The sequence below is a fragment of the Artibeus jamaicensis genome, unplaced genomic scaffold (assembly GCF_021234435.1).
Source record: "Artibeus jamaicensis isolate MK-2021 breed Jamaican fruit bat unplaced genomic scaffold, CSHL_Jam_final scaffold_537, whole genome shotgun sequence".
NCBI lineage: Eukaryota > Metazoa > Chordata > Mammalia > Chiroptera > Phyllostomidae > Artibeus > Artibeus jamaicensis.
In genome coordinates, this window is record NW_026522047.1 from 41,147,288 (window position 1) to 41,167,772 (window position 20,485).

Consider the following 20,485-nt stretch of genomic DNA (forward strand, 5'->3'; position numbering starts at 1 on the left):
TGAAGATTCAATGTCACCCACCTAGAAGGCGAGGTTTGCGGCCCGCTGGCCTCAGTTTCCCCGCCTGGACTGGAGGCGGCGACGTGGCTGTAGAATAAGGGATGAGAAGTGCAGGTTGCGCGCGGGAGGCGGGAGGTAAAATGGCTATGCGCGCGTCGGCCGCTAGGGGACGCTGCGGAGCCGCCCTTTTGTGGTCCTGATGCTGGAGCGAGCGGGCGCGGAGGAGGGAGGAGGGCGCGGGGACCGGGCGGGAGGGAGGCGGGAGGCGGCGTCCGTCGCTCTAGCTGCGAGTCCGCCCGCTGCCCGCCGCTGCCGCCACCGGCTCGGTCCCGCGCCCGCCGCCCGCCTTCGCTCGCCATGGCCCGCCTCACGGAAAGCGAGGCGCGCCGGCAGCAGCAGCAGCTCCTGCAGCCGCGGCCCTCGCCCGTGGGAAGCAGCGGGCCCGAGCCCCCCGGCGGGCAGCCCGACGGCATGAAGGACCTGGACGCCATCAAGCTCTTCGTGGGCCAGATCCCGCGCAACCTGGACGAGAAGGACCTCAAGCCGCTATTCGAGCAGTTCGGCCGCATCTACGAGCTCACGGTGCTCAAAGACCCCTACACGGGCATGCACAAAGGTGGGCGCCCCGGCCCCCTCCTTCCCCTCCCCTCTCCTCCCCACCCCACCTTCCGGCATCTTCTCTCCCCCAACCCTCCTCTCCTAACCTCCTCCCTCCACTTGCTTCTGTTACGGCATCATTTCTCCCCCCTCCCACCCACCCTCTCCTCCCCCCTCTGGGGGTGCAGCTGACAGATACGATCTGGCCCCCTCCCCTCCTCCGCCCCCTCTCCCTCCCTCTCCACCTTCCGGCATTCATTCTCATTCTCTCCCTCTCTCTCCCTCTCTCTCTCTCCTCTCTCTCCCTTTCTCTACTCTCCCATCTTCCTTTACCTCTCATTCTCCACCCCCTAGCATCTTTCTCTCTCTCCCTTCCCTCCCATTTTCCCAGACCCCCACCCCTTCCCCCTCACCCACTCTTTCCTGCCCCTTTTCTGGGGGAGCTGCCTGAACACTGCCACCCCTCTCTGCTCGCCCCCCATTCATTTGGCTTCCCCAGGCCCCGTCGGGGAACTTTGCGCCTCTGGACTCCATTGCTTTGGTCATTTTCACAAAGCCAGGCCGGTGGGGCAGGTCCAGCTGGCCTCCGGGGACACACGGATGCCCAGGACCCTGGGCTAATCGGTAACTACAAAGAAAGCAGGAGGGGGGTTGGGGGGGTGCAGGGAGCTGAGCCAGGCTGAGGGGGGAGCACTAGCCTCGGGTGGCTCACATGCTACCATGCGTCCTCCCCCCTGCCCACCCTCTCTGTTTGGATCAGCATCCCCCCTCCGTTTCTCTGCCCTTCCCCTCCCTGTCTCCACCTTTGGCTCAAGTTAAAACTGGCCGATCCTGTCAGCAGTGTGTTGAGGTCTGAGGCCAAGGATGAAGAGCCTGGGCTGTCCATCTGGCAGAGCCCAGATCCTGGGGTGGACAGGGGAGGCGTGGGCGGCCTGCAAACCCAGCAGGGAGGCAGGTGGGGTGAGGAGGCCTGCCTGGCTCCCTGCAACCTGATTCTCTCTCTGATGGCATGCTGGGAGCAGGTGCCCAGGGACCATGGCCCCGGCCCTGGGCTCTGATCATGAATTGGGGTTGCTTTGACAGCTCTCCTGTCGGGTGTGGGGACTGGGGGTGGAGATGGCAAAGGCTTTGTGCTGGACACTCACGGCAAGACCTTAGGGGTGGCCCAGGGCCCATGACCTATTTCAGACCCATTTATCCCCACGTCCCCTCAGTGTTGCAGGCACGGTAACCATTAATACATGTTTGATGAATGAATGAATGAGTGAATGAATGAATGAATGAGTGAATGAATGAATGAGGGAGAGTGTGGTTGGACAGAGCCCAGGCCTGTCACTTCAGCTAGACCCTCAGCTGGTACCCTATGGAGGAAAGAAACCCCTCCCACCCTAAACCTTTTTTCAAATGCTTCCATCACCAAAAAAAGGGGGGCACCTGGAAAATCTAATTCCTCCATTTGGCCTAGGAGGGCTGAGGGTTCACTCTTGCCCGTGAATCCAGTTCAGGGGCCCACAGGTAATGGAGGGCTCTGTCCACACACCGCAACCCAGCCCCCTTGTGTGTCTGAAGGGCCCATTTCTAGAAGGATTCTGATGGGAATCGGGGGTGTCCATGTGGCCCCCCATATGTTGGATTGGAAGACTCCCTGGGGAGCTCCAGATCAGGGAAATGAACGGGTTGCGGAGATGCCCCTTTTCTCATTTTTAAATCTCCCGTGGAAATCCCCCCAAGCAAAAAGAGATGGGGGGTGCTTGGCTGAGTGTTCCCCTGGACTACAGCCTCAGTTTCCCCACTACCGGTAAAGTGGGGCCCCATGCATGTGGGGCTATTTTGTCTGGCTGGAGAATGTTTGGATCAGGGGGCTGTCTCAGGGGGCTGTCTCGGGGCTTTCCTATTTCCCATCTTTCCCTGAGGCTTAAAATTAGCAAGCAGGGTGTCTATGACACTCAGTCCTCGCCCTTCTCTTTGCAGGGATCCTGGGCTGATCTGAGCCCTGGATGCAGGACCTGAGTGTAGCAAGAGGGTGTGTGTGTGTGGGGGGGAGGGTCCCTCATGTTCACCCTCACCCAGTACCTGCAGGTCAAGAATGGATCCCCTTCCTGATCCCACCTGTTAGGGCCTTGAGGGACCTAGCCTGTGGGAGGCAACCTGGAGGTGGAGGGGGGTCTCAAGGACCAGCAGCTGGAATGTTGGTGAGAACCCCAACATTTACTGTGTGACCTGTGGCCAGTGGCTACCTCTCTCTGGACCTCAAGTAAAGGGATGTAAAATGATAAATGGGAAGTGGGGGGGATAGGGGAGCTCCAGGAACCTCCCCAATAACATTTACCTGGTGTAATTTCTGGGGAGCCACCTAAACAGGGCGCCTGCCGGTGGTGCTGGGGGAGAGTGGGAAGGGTGGGAGGGCCAGGGCACCAGGGGTGGAGAGAACCCCCCTCCCAGAGCCTTCTGGGCCTTTGGATGCTGAGGGAGGCTGCGCACCAGGGCAGCTGAGAGGGCCAGAGAGTGGTGAGGGGTGGAGTAAAGCCTCGCTGTGGTCAACACGCGCCCACCCCAGTGCTGTCTTATCCTCGTGACCGTCTCACCCTTAATTCTTCCCTTTTCACATTCAGGCGTCTGTTTGATTTCTCACCAAAGGGATCACCACTGAGGGTGGCTTAAGAGCATCACCACATGTCATACAGAAGGGACTCTGAGGCTCAGAAGGCCAACTACTGGGTCCCAGAGACCAACCAGAACGGCCCACCCACCGTCACTCACCTGTTTCCCTCCCAGGCCCAGGGAAGCAGAAGTATGTGTGTGTGATGAAGGGTGGCAGATCCCCCCCCCCCGAGAATAAGGCTCCCAAAGATGGCATGGGGGGAGTGTCTGTGACATCTGACAGCCACAGCCAGTGGTGGGCAGGACTGTGCAGGGGAGTCTCCTGGGACCAAAAGAAAGGCAGAGGGTTGAGCCTCCGGTCTCCGAGGCTCAGACAGGTATCGGGGAGAGGGTGGGAAGGGAGGGGCTCTCAGGAAGAGGTGCTGGGTTTTTTTAAGGGAGGGGGAGATAGAGACAGAGACTGAGAGAGGGGAGACAGAGGGAGTCCTTCCCCCTCCACACACACAGGGAGAGGCAGAGAGAGGGTGGGAGCCAGGGAGAACGATGAAGGTGGAGCCGGAGGCCGCAGTGCTGCCTTCTACCCCCACCTCCCAGATCTGGGCCTCGCTGTCCGGAGGAAGGGGACCTCCCCGGTGCCCCCAGCCCAGCCAGGGGCTCCGGCCGTGACCTGAGGGCTGGGATGGGGCTGCCAGTGGCTGCCGTCCTGTTATTACCCTCCTCCAGTCCCCTGCTTGGAGGCAGGATCCCCCATGACCCTCGCTCTGAGCGGGCTGGGTGCCTGTCGGGGCCCTGAGGTGCCTCTCCCTTGGTGAGGGCTGAATATTAATGCACATTCTGGTGATAGGGTTCACTGGCCGCTGCTGCCGCCTGACCCCCCATTTATGGTAATCACATATACATTTGCATGTTAATGACAATATTTGTCTTAAAGGGAGGTTTCGAGGGGGGGCGTGCAGGTGGGGAGGGATCTGGGGGGGCCTGCGGTTTCCATGGGAGCACCAGCTGCTCCGCTCAGAGGCAGGAGGGGAGGCTGGAGCATGCTGAGCTCTGAGGCGTGAGATTCCGTGTGTGACGTGCCAGCCCCAGGGAGACAACAGGCTGGGCTGGGCTGGGCCGGGCCGGGCAGCCTGCTGCCTGGGGTGGGGGGCTGTGGGAGGAGTTGCTCTCCCTGAGGCGTCTGAGGGGACAGCTGCTGGGGGCGGGGGCTGAGCAGGAGCCACCGGGGCTGGCTATGTGGCCTTGAGCTAAGCACCCCTCTCTGGGCCTCAGTTTCCCCAGCTTCTCATTCTTCACTGACTTAACAGGATTTTACGAGGCCTTTGGGGCCATGCAAGTGACTTTAACACATTTTCTGCCTTCCTTCAGGCAGAGGACATTGTTTGAGCACCTACCGTGTGCCCCCATTTGAGTAGAGCTGGAATTTCATGAAAACAGGAATCTCTCTGAGAGTAAGCAATATGTGAATCCATCCACCCGGGTGACCAACATTTACTGAGCACTTGCTGTGCACCAGGCCCTGGTCCAGGCATCTATCCCTTGAACTAAAGAGATAGATGCCCCTACCCGGACCCCTCCAAAGCCCAGAAACCAGTGTGGTTGGGGAACACGGAGAGAAACCAGGAGGTTGTAAGGTGTTGACGTCAATACCTTATGTGGCAGGGACACACACACTGGCAGGGACAACCTGGAGGAGGACCCGTCTGCCCTTGCATGCATGGAGGCCAAGACCGCTTCCTGGAGGAGGCAGTCAGTGCGGGAGAGCATTTAAGAGCTTAGTGTTGAGAGGAGTCCGGCTTCCCTGCATCCTACCAGCTACGGGGCCTTGGGTGGCTTCTCGTCTCCCCAGGACCTGGTGTCGTCCTCTGTAGAGGAGCCTCCCATCGCGGGCTGGGGGAGGCGAGGATGGGAACGGCAGTCAGGGTGTGTGGCACAGAGTGCCTGCTTGGTCAGTGGCGCGCGCTGTGTGACTAAGCTGAGACCTGAAGGGCGCAGAGGATCTGTTGGTGGGGGAAAGGCGGTCCTGGTGTCGAGAGCAGCGTGTGTCAAGGCCCGGAGGAGCGCTGACTGTGGTAGCTTCGGGTGAGGGGAGGATGGAGCTTTCGCCCTGGTGGGAGTGGAGAAATGGTCTTAGGAGCCTCAGAGCCCCTTTCGATGTGGGGCTCAGCGGGCAGGTCTCTTCTAAAGAGTCTGGCGTAGGAGTTGGGCCCAAGAGCTCTCTTTGAAATAGGCTCTTGTCTCTCTCTTTCACCCCTGATATTGGCAGGTGAGAACCTTGCCATAAGGAGCACTCAGTAGGACTGTGCTCGTTCATTCATTCATTCAGTCAGTCGGTAACTTAGTTAACACTTCCTGAAAGCCTTTTGGGGACTCGCCTTTTACTGGGTAGGAGAGTCCCAAGGGTCCTCTGTGGGTCCTCCAGAGGCAGACGTTGGCACCTACAGCCACAGTGGTCAGTGTTGGGTCTCAGGGAGGGATGCAGGGTTGAGGGAACTAGACAGAGAGGATCGGGGACTCTGCCCGGGAAATCCTGCTGCATAGAAGAGGGGCATTAGAACTGGGGCTTTGAAGGATGAATAGGAGCTAGCCAGGTGGAGAACATGTTTCATTTACTTCATAAGAGCAGTATTGAACTGTGTTCTGGGCCCTATGATGGGTGCGAAACACAGCAGAGAGTCAGCTGGTCGGATGTCTCTGCTTACAGATGTGGGCAGAAGTAACAGGGTTTGCAAAGTCCTGAAGGTATGAAGGGGCACAGCTGGGATCAAGGAATTAGGTGAGACATGGGAGATGGGGCCAGAGTGTCAGCATAGACTGGACCTCGAAGGGCCTCTGATGCTGGACTGAGCTTGGACTCTTTCCTGAGGATACCTGGGAGCCATGGGAGAATTTAGAGCAGGGGACGATGTCAGACCTGCATGGAAAGGGAGCTTTGCATCTCATTATCTGCTATTGCTACCACCCACCTCTTTCCTGCCAGCCTTATTCAGAGTGTGCTCACTTCCTACACAACTGAATCCATAAAATGGAAGCTTCCCCTTGGAGTGAGGTCCCCAAAGTGGGAAGAATGGAATGAAAAGGAGTAGACATGTGTTCAGGTTCCAGTGGTTCTTAGAAAACCAGGGTCCCCTGCACCACATGGATCAGGTGAGAAATTGGGGCTCAGAGAGGGCAACACCCAGCCCCAAGTCACACAGCAATATAGCTAGGCACCACACTTCCCAGCCCGAGCCTTGACCCACTTTACAAGGTGAATAGAGGAGCTCTAGCCGGTGTGGCTCAGTTGGTGGGGCGTCACCCTGCAAACTGAAAGGTCACCAGTTTGATCCCTGATTAGAGCATATGCCTGGCTTGTGTGTTCTGTCCCCAGTCCCTCGTCAGTTGGGGCACATATGGGAGGCAACCGATTGATGTTTCTCTCTCACCTTGATGTTTCTATGCCTCTCTTTCTCCTTGCCTCCCCCCTCTCACCAAAAAAAAAAAAAAAAAAAGAGAGAAAGAAATAGAGGAGGCAGAGAAAGAGATGAGAGTGTGAGGCATAGACTCAGGGCGGAAGACATCCAGGGAGTCTGGCTGCCCTTGGGCTGAAGGTGACCACAGCCAGAGGGAGGGGCTGCTGGGATTGGGAGACACTGACCCAGCAATAGTCTCGTTGGTCTGGAGTCGTGGTGATCATCGCCGAGACGTGAGGTCTGGGAGGGCAGGGACCGGGTTTGTTGGCTGTTTCGAAGTGGAGCGTGTGGATGAGTGAGGGCATAAAGATGAATGGGGAGACCAGAGGAGTGGGAGTGTGGGGAGATGTGGGGTGCGGAGGGCGGACTGGCTCACAGATAGGTGGATGGGTGAGTAGATGAGTGTAGGCATGAATGGATGGATGGACGAAAAGTGACTCAGTGGACGTGCAAGTGGACTGATGGATCAAAGAGTGGACAGAGAGGTGGAATGCTGAATGGACTGGTGGATGAGTGGGTGGGTGAACGGGTGGATAAATATATAGACGGATGGAGGAATAGATGGATGATAGAGGAATGGGTACATAGATGGAGAGACGGATTAATGATAGATGGATGGATGGGTGGAGGACAGATGGATGGATGGACAGCTGAGTGGCGGCTGAATGAATAAGGGATGGGTGGATTGAAGGATGGAAGATGGACACCTCCCCAACATTTACCACCTTCCTTCTCACCTGGTGAATGGGAATGGCCTTCAGCTTTGTAGGCCAACAGACTTGATTTCCATTCTTGTCTTTGCTTTTTATTTTTGTGTGCTATTGGACAAGCCACTTCTTCTTTCCTTAGTGTCTTCATTTATAAAAGAGAAAGAATACTGACAGCTGTCTTACACAGCAGTTATAAAAATTAGAATTCACTTATATAATGTGATTCATGTAATTACTTTGAGTAACGTCTGGCATATGGTTGGTGTCAATAGATAGTCCGGCAGTCAGATAGTCAACAGCTGTCCCTCATGTCTCTTCAGTGTCCAGGCACTGAGAAAGGCTCTGGGGACACAGAAATCCAGAAGGGCAGAGGGACTGACAACAAAACTCATAAACCCAGAAATAAGATTTAGATAGAAATGAGTTGCTATGAAGAAAATAAAACCAGGTGTGTGGTAGGTGGTGACAGCTTACTTTGGGTGGCCCAAGATGGCCTCTCTAGGGAGATGGCATGGGGCCTGAATGACAGATGAGAAAACTGTTATTCCAAAACCAAGGAAAAGGTATTCCAGGAGGAGGACACAGCATGTGCAAAGGCCCTGAGGTCAGAATGAGTTTGTCATGTTGCAACAACAGTGAGGAGGCCCGTGGAACAGAGTGAGAGAGGGAGAGAGAGGGAGGAGGAGGAGGCAGGGAGATGATGGGGGCGGGTTGTGCAGAGCCGTGTGGGCTTTGGGAGGACTTGAGTTTTTACCCCAAAGGAGATGAGAGCCCGGAGGGCTATGGGCAGGGGAAAGACGGGGTCCCTTAAGGAGACTATTCTTCACAATCTGGAGAATGTGGACCCTGGGTCTTCCATTTACTAAATGGAAAAATTAGAGTCCTAGACATGGCTGGATATTTGGGAGGGGATAGAATTCTGGAGTCAGGAAACTAGAAGCATGGAAGGGGCTACATGTGTGTCTGGGAAACTATAAGAGGATTGAATTTAAGGGCAGTGGAGGGAAATGTTGAGAGAAGAGGTCATAAGACAGCAGTGATTAGGTTGGGAAGGGCCGTAAAGGTCGACAGTCTTGGCTTTGACCTGAAGGCACTGGCGAGCTATGGCAGGGTTTAGAGCTAGGGAGAGACATAGTTCATGGCTGAGTGCAGGGAAATTCCTTTGGTAGTTTGTGTGGAGGAAGGATGGGTACAGGATGAGGTCAGAGAGGCGGCCAAGCTGTGGTTCAGGTGGAAGAGGGTAAGGCTTGAGCTGGGCCTGGACTGTGGGTGTGGAGAGGAGGGGATTGTTGGAGACATATTTAAGATGTCGAATTCAGCTCTAGGCAGGGGAGGTTTGGTGATGAGGAAGAGGGAGGGTTCTTGAGAAATGAGTATTATCCAGGGTGACCCTGCTCCCAGGGGCAACTGGTTGATGCCTGGAGACATCTGTGATAGTCAGGACTGGGGGTGTTGCTGGTACTGAGTGGGGGGAGCCAGGGATGCTGCTCAACACTCCACAGGCTCAGGACGGCCCCACAGAGAGTGGTCCAGCCCCTGTGTCAGCAGTGCCAAGGGGAAGGACCCTGCTCTAGGGCGAATGGGTAAATGGATAGATGGATGGATAGATGTATGGATGGATGGATGGATGGGTGGGTTCAAGTATGGGTGAATTACTTGTGGAGCAATGGTGACTAAAACTCTGGGAGGAGTCAAGATGGCTGAGGGCAGGAGATTGGGGAAGGGGGGTTCCAGAAGAGCCCTGAGAAGACCCCAACATGGAAGGCTGGGACAGAGGAGAAGCCTCAAAGAAGACTGAAGAATGGCAGCCAGGGAGGTAGGCAGTCAGCCCAGAAATGGTGCGCCCGATGGAGGGGTCCGGGAGTGTGATCACTGAGCCCGAGGCCTTGCCCTCTGGGACAGGAGCTGGGGAGTCATAAGTGTGGGGAGGGACAGTGAATATGGGAGAGGGCCGCCAGCTCCATTGTTTTTGGTGAAGTGGGTGACAGCCTCAGGTTGAGAGGAGGGAAGAGGGTGTGGAGAGCGTGACCAGGGACCAGTGAGTGATGAAGAGGTGGTCCCACAGCAGAAGAGACTATCTCCTATAATCTTTAATAGATAGCATCATGACTCCTATTCTATGGAGGAGAAAGTGGGAGCTCAGAGAGATTAAGTGGTAGGCCCAAGATCACACAGCAGAAAGGCATTGGCCCAGGTTAGAGAGCTAAAGTTAAAAATGAAGAATGTGCCGTACAGTGTGCAGGGGGTCTGGTATCAAAGGGATTTGGAATGAGGGGTTCACACGATTGGTTATGGCTGGGGCCCTGGCTGAGGAGAGAACGAGATGTTGGAAATCAAAGAGATCGACAAGGTTGTCTTTCCTACATCTGTTGCCCCAACAAAGCCAGTATATGACAGGCACTCAGAAAATACTGACTGGTAGGGGGGAAGGTGAGGGATAAAAATGAATCAAATAAGGTCACTGCCCTCAAGGATGTGGTCTTCATATTAGCAGATCTGTGTGGAAACAAAGTAAATTTATTCAGTCAACAAGCATGTATTGAGCACCTGCTGCATGCCTGGCTCTATTTAGGTTTAGGGGACCCAGCACTGAACAAACCTTGTCCTCATGGAAGGTGCATTTCAGGGGGGGAGACAGAGATAAAAGAATATACAGTATGTGAGATGGTGATTAGGGCACTGGGGGGAAAAGGACAGGGTAGGAGATGGTTGAGGGCTGTAATTTTAAACAGGATGCTCAAAGTTTTCACCAAGGGAGTGACATTGGAGCCATTACCTGAAGGAAATGAGAGTGAACTATGCAAAGATCTGGGGGAAGCACATTTCAGAACACCATGTGCAAGGTTGTGCGGCAGGACCATTCCTGCTATGGTGGGGAGGTAGTGAGGAGGCTCATGTGGCTGGAGCAGAGTAAGTGATGGAGCAAGGGAGCAGGTAAAGGTGCGAAGAGAATGGGGGCAGGTTGTGCAAGGCCATGTGGGCTTCAGGGAGAGCTTGGGCTTTTTACACTGAAGGAGGTGGGAGCCCTCAAGGGCTGTGGGCAGAAGTTGGACAGAACCTGACTCAGGTGCTCACAGTCGCCCTCTAATGGCTTCTGTAGGGACGACAGACTAGGTGGCCAGGATAGAAGCTGGGGGACCAGAGTAGAAGCAACTGCCCTGGCCCAGGTGGGAGATGATGGGGCTGGATCAGGATGAAGGCCATGATCAGTGGCCAAATTCTTACTGAGCATATGCTGTGTGCTAGACCCAGTGCTGGGCACTGGGGACATGTTGGTGACTGGGATGCAGCTTGGCCCTACCCTCAAGGTGCCTACAGTCCTATGGGGGCAAATGACACAGGACTAGATAGTCACAGCATGAGTGAGCAGAGCTGTGATGAAGGACACACAGGCACAGAAAAAGCACATGAGGTGCCTCACCCAATATCGTTTGGGGTGGGGAGCTTCCCAGAGGAGGGGGCGACTCAGTTGGGACCTAAGGTAGAGAAGAAATGGACCAAGCACCAAAGTGTGGACCAAGGCAACGTGGCACCCAAAGACAGTCAGTGAGAGGCTGGGCATGGGTGTGGCATGGGTGTGCAGCCAGGGGCGTGGCCAGCACAGTCAGTCCCCAGGCCTCCCAAGCTCCACAGGAAGTGACAAAAATCCCAGATTGGTGCGTGAGAATAAAGATTATAAATAGGAAGAAGTAAAAACCATGTTTTCTTTTTGTTTTAAAACATGTTTTAGGCCCTTTGATCAGTGTAACAAACTTCGGCAACTTAATAGTCCTCATTGTGCTGGGATTTCTACAACTCAGGAGCCTCTGGCTCCTGTCACTCTGTGACATCGGGAAGATGACTCAGTGGCTGGTGTCTCAGTTTCCCCATCTATAAAATGGGGATAACAGTAGAAACGGTAGTACCATTCTCTTGGGCGAGTGTGAAGATGTGAAGGGTGACATGGATGGCATGCCCACATAAGGTGCCTGGTGCTCAGTGGACGTCAACTATTATTGTTCCAATTTCAGTGTGAAATCCCAGACCAGATCTACGAGCAGAGAGCAGAGGCTCTTGGCTTGAGGATGGACCCTAGGGATTCCCTGACAAAGACGTTTCCTCTTTGTGGAAACCCTGTGTGCTTCCCTTCAGAGTGGGGAGCCCTCTTCTTATTAAGAGACTTGTAATGAGGCAGATCTAGTTACGAGGATACTTTCATACATGGAGGAAGTATTTTGCTCCCCAAGGATCCCCCCAGTGGTGCTGCTGTGCACTTGGATCTTGAGAGATCTGTGGACACTGTCCCCCGCAAGATCAGCTCTGGTCCTGGCTTGGACAGTGGCGGTGGGTGTAAAGAGAACGGCAGGATTGACAAGAGCTAAGCATTCTGTCTGCCTGTTCTTGTGGGTGGGATTGCCCTCTCTGCTTATCTACATCACCCCTTAGTTAACCCCTCAGGGTTCAGTTAGTTTGAGGAGGGCTGCTGGACACCCAGCCCAAGCACCCATGTCATCAGTGGGGCTGGTCTGTGGGGTGAGGTTGACCAGGGCTGGAATCAGGGTGAAAGGCTCACCCAGTACGGGTATTGGGTGGGCTGAGGTTTCCTTCAGAGGGTCCAGTTCTGGAAGGGTCAAGTTGGTTCCTTCTGAGACTGTGGGGGAGAATCTGATCCAGGCCCCTCTGCCAGCTTCTGGTGCTGCTGGCAGTCCTTACTGTTCCTTGGCTTGATGATACATCACCTGGATTTCTGCTTTTGTGTTCATGTGGCCTCCCCCCTGTGTCAATGTCTGCATGTCCAGATTGCCTTCCTTTTATGAGGGCACCAGTTCTATTAGGTCTCACCCTGATCCAGGATGACCTCACCTTAACTAATTACATCTGCACCAACTCTGTTTCTGGCAAGGTCGCACTCTGAGATCCTGTGAGTTAGGGTGGCAACTTATGAATTGGGGGAGGAGAAAACAATCCAACCCTTTTAGGAACTAAAAATCAAGGCTTTATTTATCCAGAAACAGGTAAATGTCACACATTTTCACCAACTAGAGAAGAAAAACTAAGAGTCCCAGGAGAGATTGGGCAAAGAGAACTGGGAAACATTTCAGCACCAGGGACAGCGGCTTCCGATTTGGTCCTTCCCTCCTCGCTCGGCATAACTCCCAGAGAGTGGAGGGTGACGGTATCCAAGGCGGCTCTGCGGTCCCCTGCTGCCCTCCCAGGGTCAGCAAACTTCGTCTTCTGCAGGTCGGGCTCCACAGGCAAGAAAGGACCCAAAGTGGAAGGGTTTTCTCTCTATTTTACATCTCCCAGCGGCCTTAATTCTTGCCAGCCACACCTAATGTCTCTGAGGTCTTGGAGCTAGTTATCTCAGCACCTCTCGTTTTCCTGAAGACTTTGGTGGATTAAAGTCAGAAAACAGAAACACACAGAAAAAGGATATAATGACAGATCATGGATGGGGGAAGATGTTTGCATCATACATAACCCCAATGGATAAACACACAATATATAAAGAACTTCTACAAGGCAACGAGATGCCCAGCTTCTTCAATAACTCTAGGAATGTATGTGAAAATCTCAGTGAAATACAATGGCACACTCATCACAATAACTAACATTTAAAAGTCTGGAAAAACTGAGTTGCTGAGAAAAAAAAGGCACTAATAGGATTCTCAGACCTCATTGGAGGGAATGTACATGGGTGCAACCCGCTTTGGAAAACTGAGAGAATCGATCAAAACTAAACATATACCAACCTTCTAACCAGCAATCCCATTCCTGGATATGCCTTTGTGCATCAAAATACATATGCAAGGATGTTCCACAGTGGCTTTATTCATGATAGCTGCTGAACGGTGAATGGCCTAAATGCCATCCACTGGGCAATGGATATCCATTTGTAGTATATTTATAGAATAAAATGGTAGGCAGACACAAAAAGGAATTAATCCCGGAGACATACAACCACCCGTTGTTGGGTGGAAGAAACAAGACACAAATTGGACATACACTATGGTTCCATTTGTGTAAGTGTAACTCAGTGTAAGTTACGCTGAGTGTAAGCACTCAGCCCATGGCCCGGCGATGCCTGCGGTGTGGGCAGCCACAGTGAGGGCGATGGCCTGGTTATCGCCAGGGCCAGGGTGGCTCCCTCCTCGGGGTTGGGAGATTGTCGCAGTGTGGGAGGAACCTTGGGGCTTCTGGTGGCCGCCAGGTTCTATTTTGGGATCTGTGGAATGGTCACATGACTTTATAATTATTTGTTACATCGTGCACTTACATGTTCTGCACTTTTGAGGGGAGGTGATTTGTAATATGTTCTAACTATAGTTTGTATTGTGGTGCGATGTGCGGCTCAGGGCATTGCGCACATTCACACTGCTGGGCAGCCATCCCCACCGTCCGTCCCCAGGACCGCCTCCTTTTCCCAAGCTGACACTCTGCCCCCATAAAACACGAATTCCCCCTAATCCCCCTCAGCCCCTGGCTCCCACTATCTACTTTCTCTCTTTTTGGACTTGACTCCTCTAGGAACCTCATAAAGTGAGAGCACCCAGGATTCGTCCTTTTGCATCTGGCTTGTTTCATTGAGTATAATGTATATAGGTTCATCCGTGTTGTAGCAGGTGCCAGAATTTCCTTCTTTTCTAAGGCTGAATGATATCTCGTTGTACATATACCCCACACTCTGTTTATCCATTCATCTGTGGATGGATATTTGGATTGTCTCCCTTTTGGCTGTTGTGAGTAATGCTGCTGTGAGCATGGGTGTTCAGACATCTCTTTCAGCCCCTGCTTTCGATTCTTTTGGATATCTACTCAGAAGTGGAATTGCTGAATCATACGGTAATTCTACGTTTAACTTTACTGAGGAACCGCCAAACCGTTCTTCACAGTGGCTGCACCATTTTACATTTTACAAATGTTTTTTAAAATGTAGAGACTGTCTTCCACTCTGCCTGGTGCCCCCCTCCCCAAAGTTCCAGGTGACCTCTCAGGTCTGGCGCAGGGACCCCTCCCCATCACCCAGCCCAGATGGCGGGGGCAGCCACTGTAGCCCAGCAGAACTCAGCTTTTATTAGCTCCTGCCTGGGGCAGAGTCCCAGAGCTATTCCCGACAGCTCTGCACAGGAGGTCAGGAGTGAAGGGAGGCAGAGAGACAGGGACCATGAGTGGGAGAAGGTGGGTGTGGGGGAACATAGGGTCCAATAGCATCAGAACAGCCAATGATGGTCTCATTTCACAGGCAGTGAAAATCAGGTCCCCAGAGGTTAGAAAGGCAAAGCCCAACTCTGGGCCCAGAGGGGACCTGACACCAACCTGTACCCCCACCCCACCTCCTGGAAACATCTTTCAAAATGCCTTTGACCTCATTGGTCTTTCTCTGGGCATTTCTTTCTCTTTCCTTCTCTTTGTCTCTGTCTCAGTGTTTCTTGCTTCTTTGGCTCTGAACAAGTGGCTTTGGACCCCCTTCAGGGCCGGCCCTGCACTCTACCTCTCCTGATTGGCCCACCCTCTGCAGAACGACACACCCTCTATCTCCGTGGACATCCCTTGGCTGGTCCATCTTGTGCCACTCTGGGACCATTCTCTCTGGTGGGGGAAACCGAGGCAGAGACAGGGCAGGGCCCCATCCAAGACCACAGAGCGAGCAGGCGTGAGAGCCTGCTGCTCCTCAGCCCAGTGCTGGGACCTCTTCTGGCTCCTTGGAGCTGCTGGGGCCCTCCCCACTTTCCTCCCCGCACCCCAGCCCACCCAGGGCAGCAGCTCTGCCCACTCCCCTGACCCCACACAGCCCAGACCACAGTTCCGAGACTCTCTTCATCTGGTGCCAGCCACGGGCTTAATCAGCAGCTGGGCTCCTCTCTTCCCTTCGCTGTTTTCACAGTTTGGGAAGCCGGGGGTGAGGGGCTGAACCACTGCTACTGCCCCCCCTCCAAAAAAGGTGGCTTCTGGGGCCTCTTCTTATTGTTTTAATTACAGTAAAATACACACAACATAAAACCTACCCTTTTAATCATTTTTCTTCTTTTCCCCCAATTTTTTTTTGCGGTAGTGAATACACATAATATTAACTTCACAGTCTTAACCATTTTTAAGTGCCTGGTTTAACAGCATTCAGGCCACTCCCATTGTCGTGCAGCCATGCCATCCGTCCCCAGGACTTTCTTTTTTTAATTATATTTATTTATTTTGTAATATTTCCGTCTGCAGGACTTTCTCATCTTCCCAAGCTGACACTCTGTCCCCAGTAAGCGCGGACTCCCCCTCCTCCTACCAGCCCCTGGCTCCCACCTTCTTCTTTCTGTCTCTGTAGATTCAACTCCTGTGGGGACCTCCTATGAGCAGATTCGTATAATATTTGTCCTTTTGTGTTTGGCTTATTTCACAGAGCAAACGTCCTCAAAGTCCATCCATGTTTTAGCAGGTGTGAGAATTTCCCTTCTTCTAAGACTGGATAGTATCCCGCTGTCTGGATGGGCCACACTGTGTTTGTCCGTTCGTCTATCCATGGACCTGTGGGTTGTTTCCACCTCTTGGCTGTTGTGAATTATGCTGCCGTGGACATGTGCGTGCAGCATCCTTCTCTCCTAACACCCCCATTCTCTCCCTTCCAGGCTGTGCCTTTCTCACTTACTGTGCCAGGGACTCCGCCATCAAAGCTCAGACTGCTCTGCACGAACAGAAGACCTTGCCCGGGGTGAGTCTGAGTGCTGTCTGGGGAAGGGGTGGGGGATGGTGGTGCTGTTCTCAGCCCTGGGAAGGCAGAGGCCCTTCTGGGGTCGGCTGTGAAACCCATATGTCTCTGGACTCAGAAAGAGGTATAAGGTGCAGAGGGACAGAAAGGATCACCAGTGTGAGCATTTATTAAGTGTCTACTACATATAAGGCCCTATGCAGCACACCAGAGTGGTTGCACAGGTGGCACCTTGCCCAGGGTGTGTCACTGGCCTGAGACCCGAAGATGAGGAAGCATTAGCAGGCAGAGGGAGCAGCATGTGCAAAGGCCCTGAGGCAGGACTGTGCCTGGTATGTTAGAGGAACATTGAGGCGAATAGAGCTACAGTCCCTGGATGCAGGGGTTGCTTGGGTAGTGTTTCCATCCCCAGAGGAGGTGGGCCTGGGCTCTGTTCCTGCCAGGTCTCTCTTGTTGGCCCTGTGTGAGGGGGAGGTCCCTGCCCCCTCAGTGAAGGATAGGGGACCTCCGAGCCAGTTGAGCCTATCTCCAGGCAGCACCTCCTGATGAAAAGTGAAGGAACCACATTGAGGTTTGTGGCTCTGGGGGTGGGGCTTGCCCTTCCCTCTGGAATTCTCAGGGACCCTTCAGCATGAAAAGCATTCAGGGGCTGCTTGGAGCATCTGTAGCCCTCGGTGCTGGGAACATGGGCACAGCACAGCCAACAGTGGGAAGTCTGGGGTGTGCCTGCCAAGCCAGTTCTAGATAAGCCAGGTGTTAGGGAAGGCCTCTCTGAGGTGGTGAGCTGATGGAGATGCAGGAGGGAGCTGTGCATTCTGTGCAGCAAGGGCGTTCCTAGCAGAGGACAGAGCCAGTGCAGAGGCTCTGAGGCTGCACCGAACTCAGTGCATTGGAGGGGCAGCAGGAAGGTCAGCAGAGTGAAACCATGGGAGTGAGGAGGAGGATGGAAGGAGGATGGGGAAGAGGAATAGGGCAGAACCACATAAGGAGTTTGGATTTAATCCAAGAGTGGCCAGGCCATAGGAGTGTGGCAAGCAGAGGAATGACTTAGTTTGATTTCTATTTCATTTTCAAAACCCTCTTCAACCCTGATTGGTGTGGTTCAGTTGGTTGGGCATTGTCCCATAAAGAGAAAGGTCGCTGGTTAGATTCCTGGTCAGGGCACATGACTGGGTTGCGGGTTCGGTCCCTGCTCAGGGCGAGTACAAGAGGCAACTGATCAATGTTTCTTTTGGTCTCTTTCTCCCTCCCTTCCCCTCTCTTTAAAAATAAACAAATAAAACCCCCTTCCAACTACTGGAGTCCTGGGACTGCTTAACAAACCACCACAAACCGGGGTTGGGCTGGTGGTGGGGGGCTTAAAGTGACAGAAACACCTCGTCTCCCAGTTCCGTAGGCCAGAAACTGAGAATCAAGGTGACAGAGGGCTGCCTGTCCTCTGGGAGAATTCTTTCTCTGACTCTCCCAGCTTCTGGTGGCCGCCGGAGGTACCTTGGCTGGTAGACCCATCACTCCAGTCATTTCTGCCTCTCCTGTGACATGGCCTTGTGTCTACAGCTCTCCGATGTCCCTCTGCTTTCTTTTGTAAGGACACCTGTTACTCGATGTAGAACTCCCCCTGAATCCAGGATGACCTCATCCCTAGATCTGTCACTTAATTCCATCTGTAAAGACCCCTTTCCCCAGTAAATTCACAGGTTCCAGATATTAGGACTTGAACCTAACTTCTGGTTAGGACATTTTAGGGGGACTGTCATTCAACCCACACAGAGGGTTACTGCAAAGTGAATGGCTAGATGTAAGGGCGACTGGGGGCAGCATCACCAAGGAGAGCCAACTGACCTGCATGGAGGACTTAGTAGGGAACACACAGGATGGCTTCTTGGAGGAGGGAGCCTGTGAGCTGGGTCTTGAGAGGTGGGGAGGACTGTGGCAGATGGAGACAAAGATGGGGGTGGCTTCAGGACGAAGTGTACAAGACTCGGAGGCGGGAACATGCCTGGTGAGTGTTGAGAACTCACGAGAGCCTCTAGTCTAACGGAAGAATTTACATTAGGTTAGGAGGAGTTTTCAACATAGGGTGATCCTTCTCTCAGGGGACACTGGGTGATGTCTGGGGACATTTGTTTTTTTGTTTTTTTTTTTAATTTTTATTTTATTGATTATGCCATTACAGTTGTTCTATTCCCCCCTTCATTCCCCTTCACCCGGCACCCCCCCACCCTTACCATTACCCCCTTTAGTTATGACCATGTGTCTCAAATTCTTTAGATTCTATATTTCCCATACTATTCTTGCCCTCCCCCTATCTATTTTCTACCTACCGTCTATGTTACTTATTTTCTGTACCTTCTCCCCCCTTCTCCTCCCACTCCCCTGTTGCTAACCCTCCATGAGATCTTCATTTCTATGGTTCTCCTCCTGATCTAGCTGTCCTTTTAGCTTGCTTTTGTTTTAGATGTGGTCATTAATAACTGTGCATTTGCTGTCCTTTCACTGTTCATACTTTTATCTTCTTTTTCTTCGATAAGTCCCTTTAACATTTCATATAATAAGGGCTTGGTAATGATGAACTCCTTGAATTTGATCTTACCTGAGAAGCACTTTATCTGTCCTTCCATTCTAAATGAAAGCTTTATCTGGATAGAGCAATCTTGGTTGTAGGTCTTTGGATTTCATGACTTGGAATACCTCTTTCCAGCCCCTTCTTGCCTGTAAGTTCTCTTTTGAGAAATCAGCTGACAGTCTGATGGGAACTCCTTTGTAGGTGACTGTCCCCTTATCTCTTGCTGCTTCTAGGATTCTCTCCTTCATTTTAATCTTGGCTAATGTAATTCTGATGTGCCTTGGTGCGTTTCTTCTTGGGTCCAATTTCTTTGGGACTCTCTGAGCTTCCTGGATTTCCTGGAAGTCTACTGCCTTTGTCAGATTGGGGAAATTCTCCTTCATTATTTGTTCAAATAAGTTTTCCACTGGTGGCTGCTCCTTTCCCCCTTCTGGTACCCCTATAATTCAGATGTTGGAGCATTTAAAGATGTCCTGGAGGTTCCTAAGTCTCTCCTCATTTTTTTTGAATTCTTGTTTCTTCATTCTTTTCTAGTTGGTCATTTTTATCCTCCTTCTGGTCCACTCCTTTGATTTGAGTCCCAGTTTCCTTTCCATTACTATTGGTTTCCTGTGCATTTCCATTCATTTCAATTAGTTTAGCCTTCATATGTTCCTCTAATTTGTGACTAAAATCAACCAGTTCTGTGAGCATCCTGATCACCAGTGTTTTGAACTGTGCATCTGAAAGTTTTGCTATTTCTTCGTCACTCAGATTTATGGGCTCTGGGGCTTTGAGATCTTCTTGAGCCATTTTTGGTCTGTTCACGCCCATTAAGTATGAGGAGCGGAGCCTTAGGGGCTGGGCAGGGCCTCCAGGGCCAGGTTGCTGGTTTGTGATGCTGTATGTGGGGACGGGGTCAGAGTGGGGAAATGGCGGCCGTCTCTGCTGCCTCCCATCACTGGGACCCGCTTGGTCCCGTCTCACTGTCCACTCTCTCACTGGTCTACCTGCGCAGGAATGCGCCAGCACAGTCAACCCGCCGCCCTTCACCCTCGCCAGATCCGCAGGTCACTCACTGGGTCACTCACTAGGTCGCTCACTGGGTCGGCCCTTTGCAACCCCACGCCTGGGATTTGCGCGCCTGAGTCCATCTGACCGAGTTTTCCTGTGCAACCCCGCTCCGCCAGCTTCTGGTTTCGCCCTTCTTACCGGTCAGGCTGAAGAATTCGTTGTTATCAGACTTCCGAAAAGTTCAATTTTCTGTGTTCTGGCTGTGTTTTCTGTTGCTAATATTTAGTTGTCTCTAAACGTGGTTGTGTGAGAAAGCACGGCATCTACACCTATGCCTCCATCTTGGCGGAAGTCGTCTGGGGACATTTGTCATTGTCAAGACTGGAAGATGCTGTGTGTAGAGGCCAGACATGTCACTCGTCACCCTACAGGGCACAAGATGGCCCCCAACAACAAAGAATTATCCACCCCAAATCAGTAGAACCCAGGGGGATGAACCCTGGTTGGGAGAATGAGGAGCCAGTGAGCAGCGCTAACAGACACATAATGCAAGCCACTTGCAGCATTTAAAATTTCTAGTAGCAACATTTAAAAAGGAGAAAGAACCAGGTAAAATGAATTTTAATACTACACTTCATTTTAACCCAATGTCTCTAAAATCTCATTTCAACAAGCGGTCGATGCAGTTTATTAATTATAACTAAACAAAATTAGTCACATAAGCCACACTTCAAGGGCTCAGCAGCTGCGTGTGGCTGGTGGCTCCCATACTGGATGGTAGGGTTCTAAAATGTTCTAAGCCCAGGGTCAGCAGAATTTTTATGCAGAGGGTCAGAGAAGACATGTTTCTGGCTTTGCTAGCCATACAGCCACTGTCATAGTCACAGAAAAGCCT

At 52.6% G+C, this 20,485-nt stretch overlaps 1 protein-coding gene across 2 annotated transcripts in view; it reads left to right on the forward strand.

Annotated features, from left to right (window-relative positions):
• Nucleotides 1-351: 351 nt before the first annotated feature.
• CELF5 (CUGBP Elav-like family member 5) overlaps nt 352-20,485 on the forward strand; it is a 43,501-nt gene continuing 23,367 nt past the window's right edge. For both annotated transcript variants that reach the window (XM_037165357.2, XM_037165358.2), the window contains exons 1-2: nt 352-616; nt 15,952-16,034. In XM_037165357.2, the coding sequence (XP_037021252.1) occupies nt 358-616; nt 15,952-16,034 (342 nt within the window). In that variant the 5' untranslated portion in view covers nt 352-357. The remainder of the gene's footprint in view (nt 617-15,951; nt 16,035-20,485) is intronic.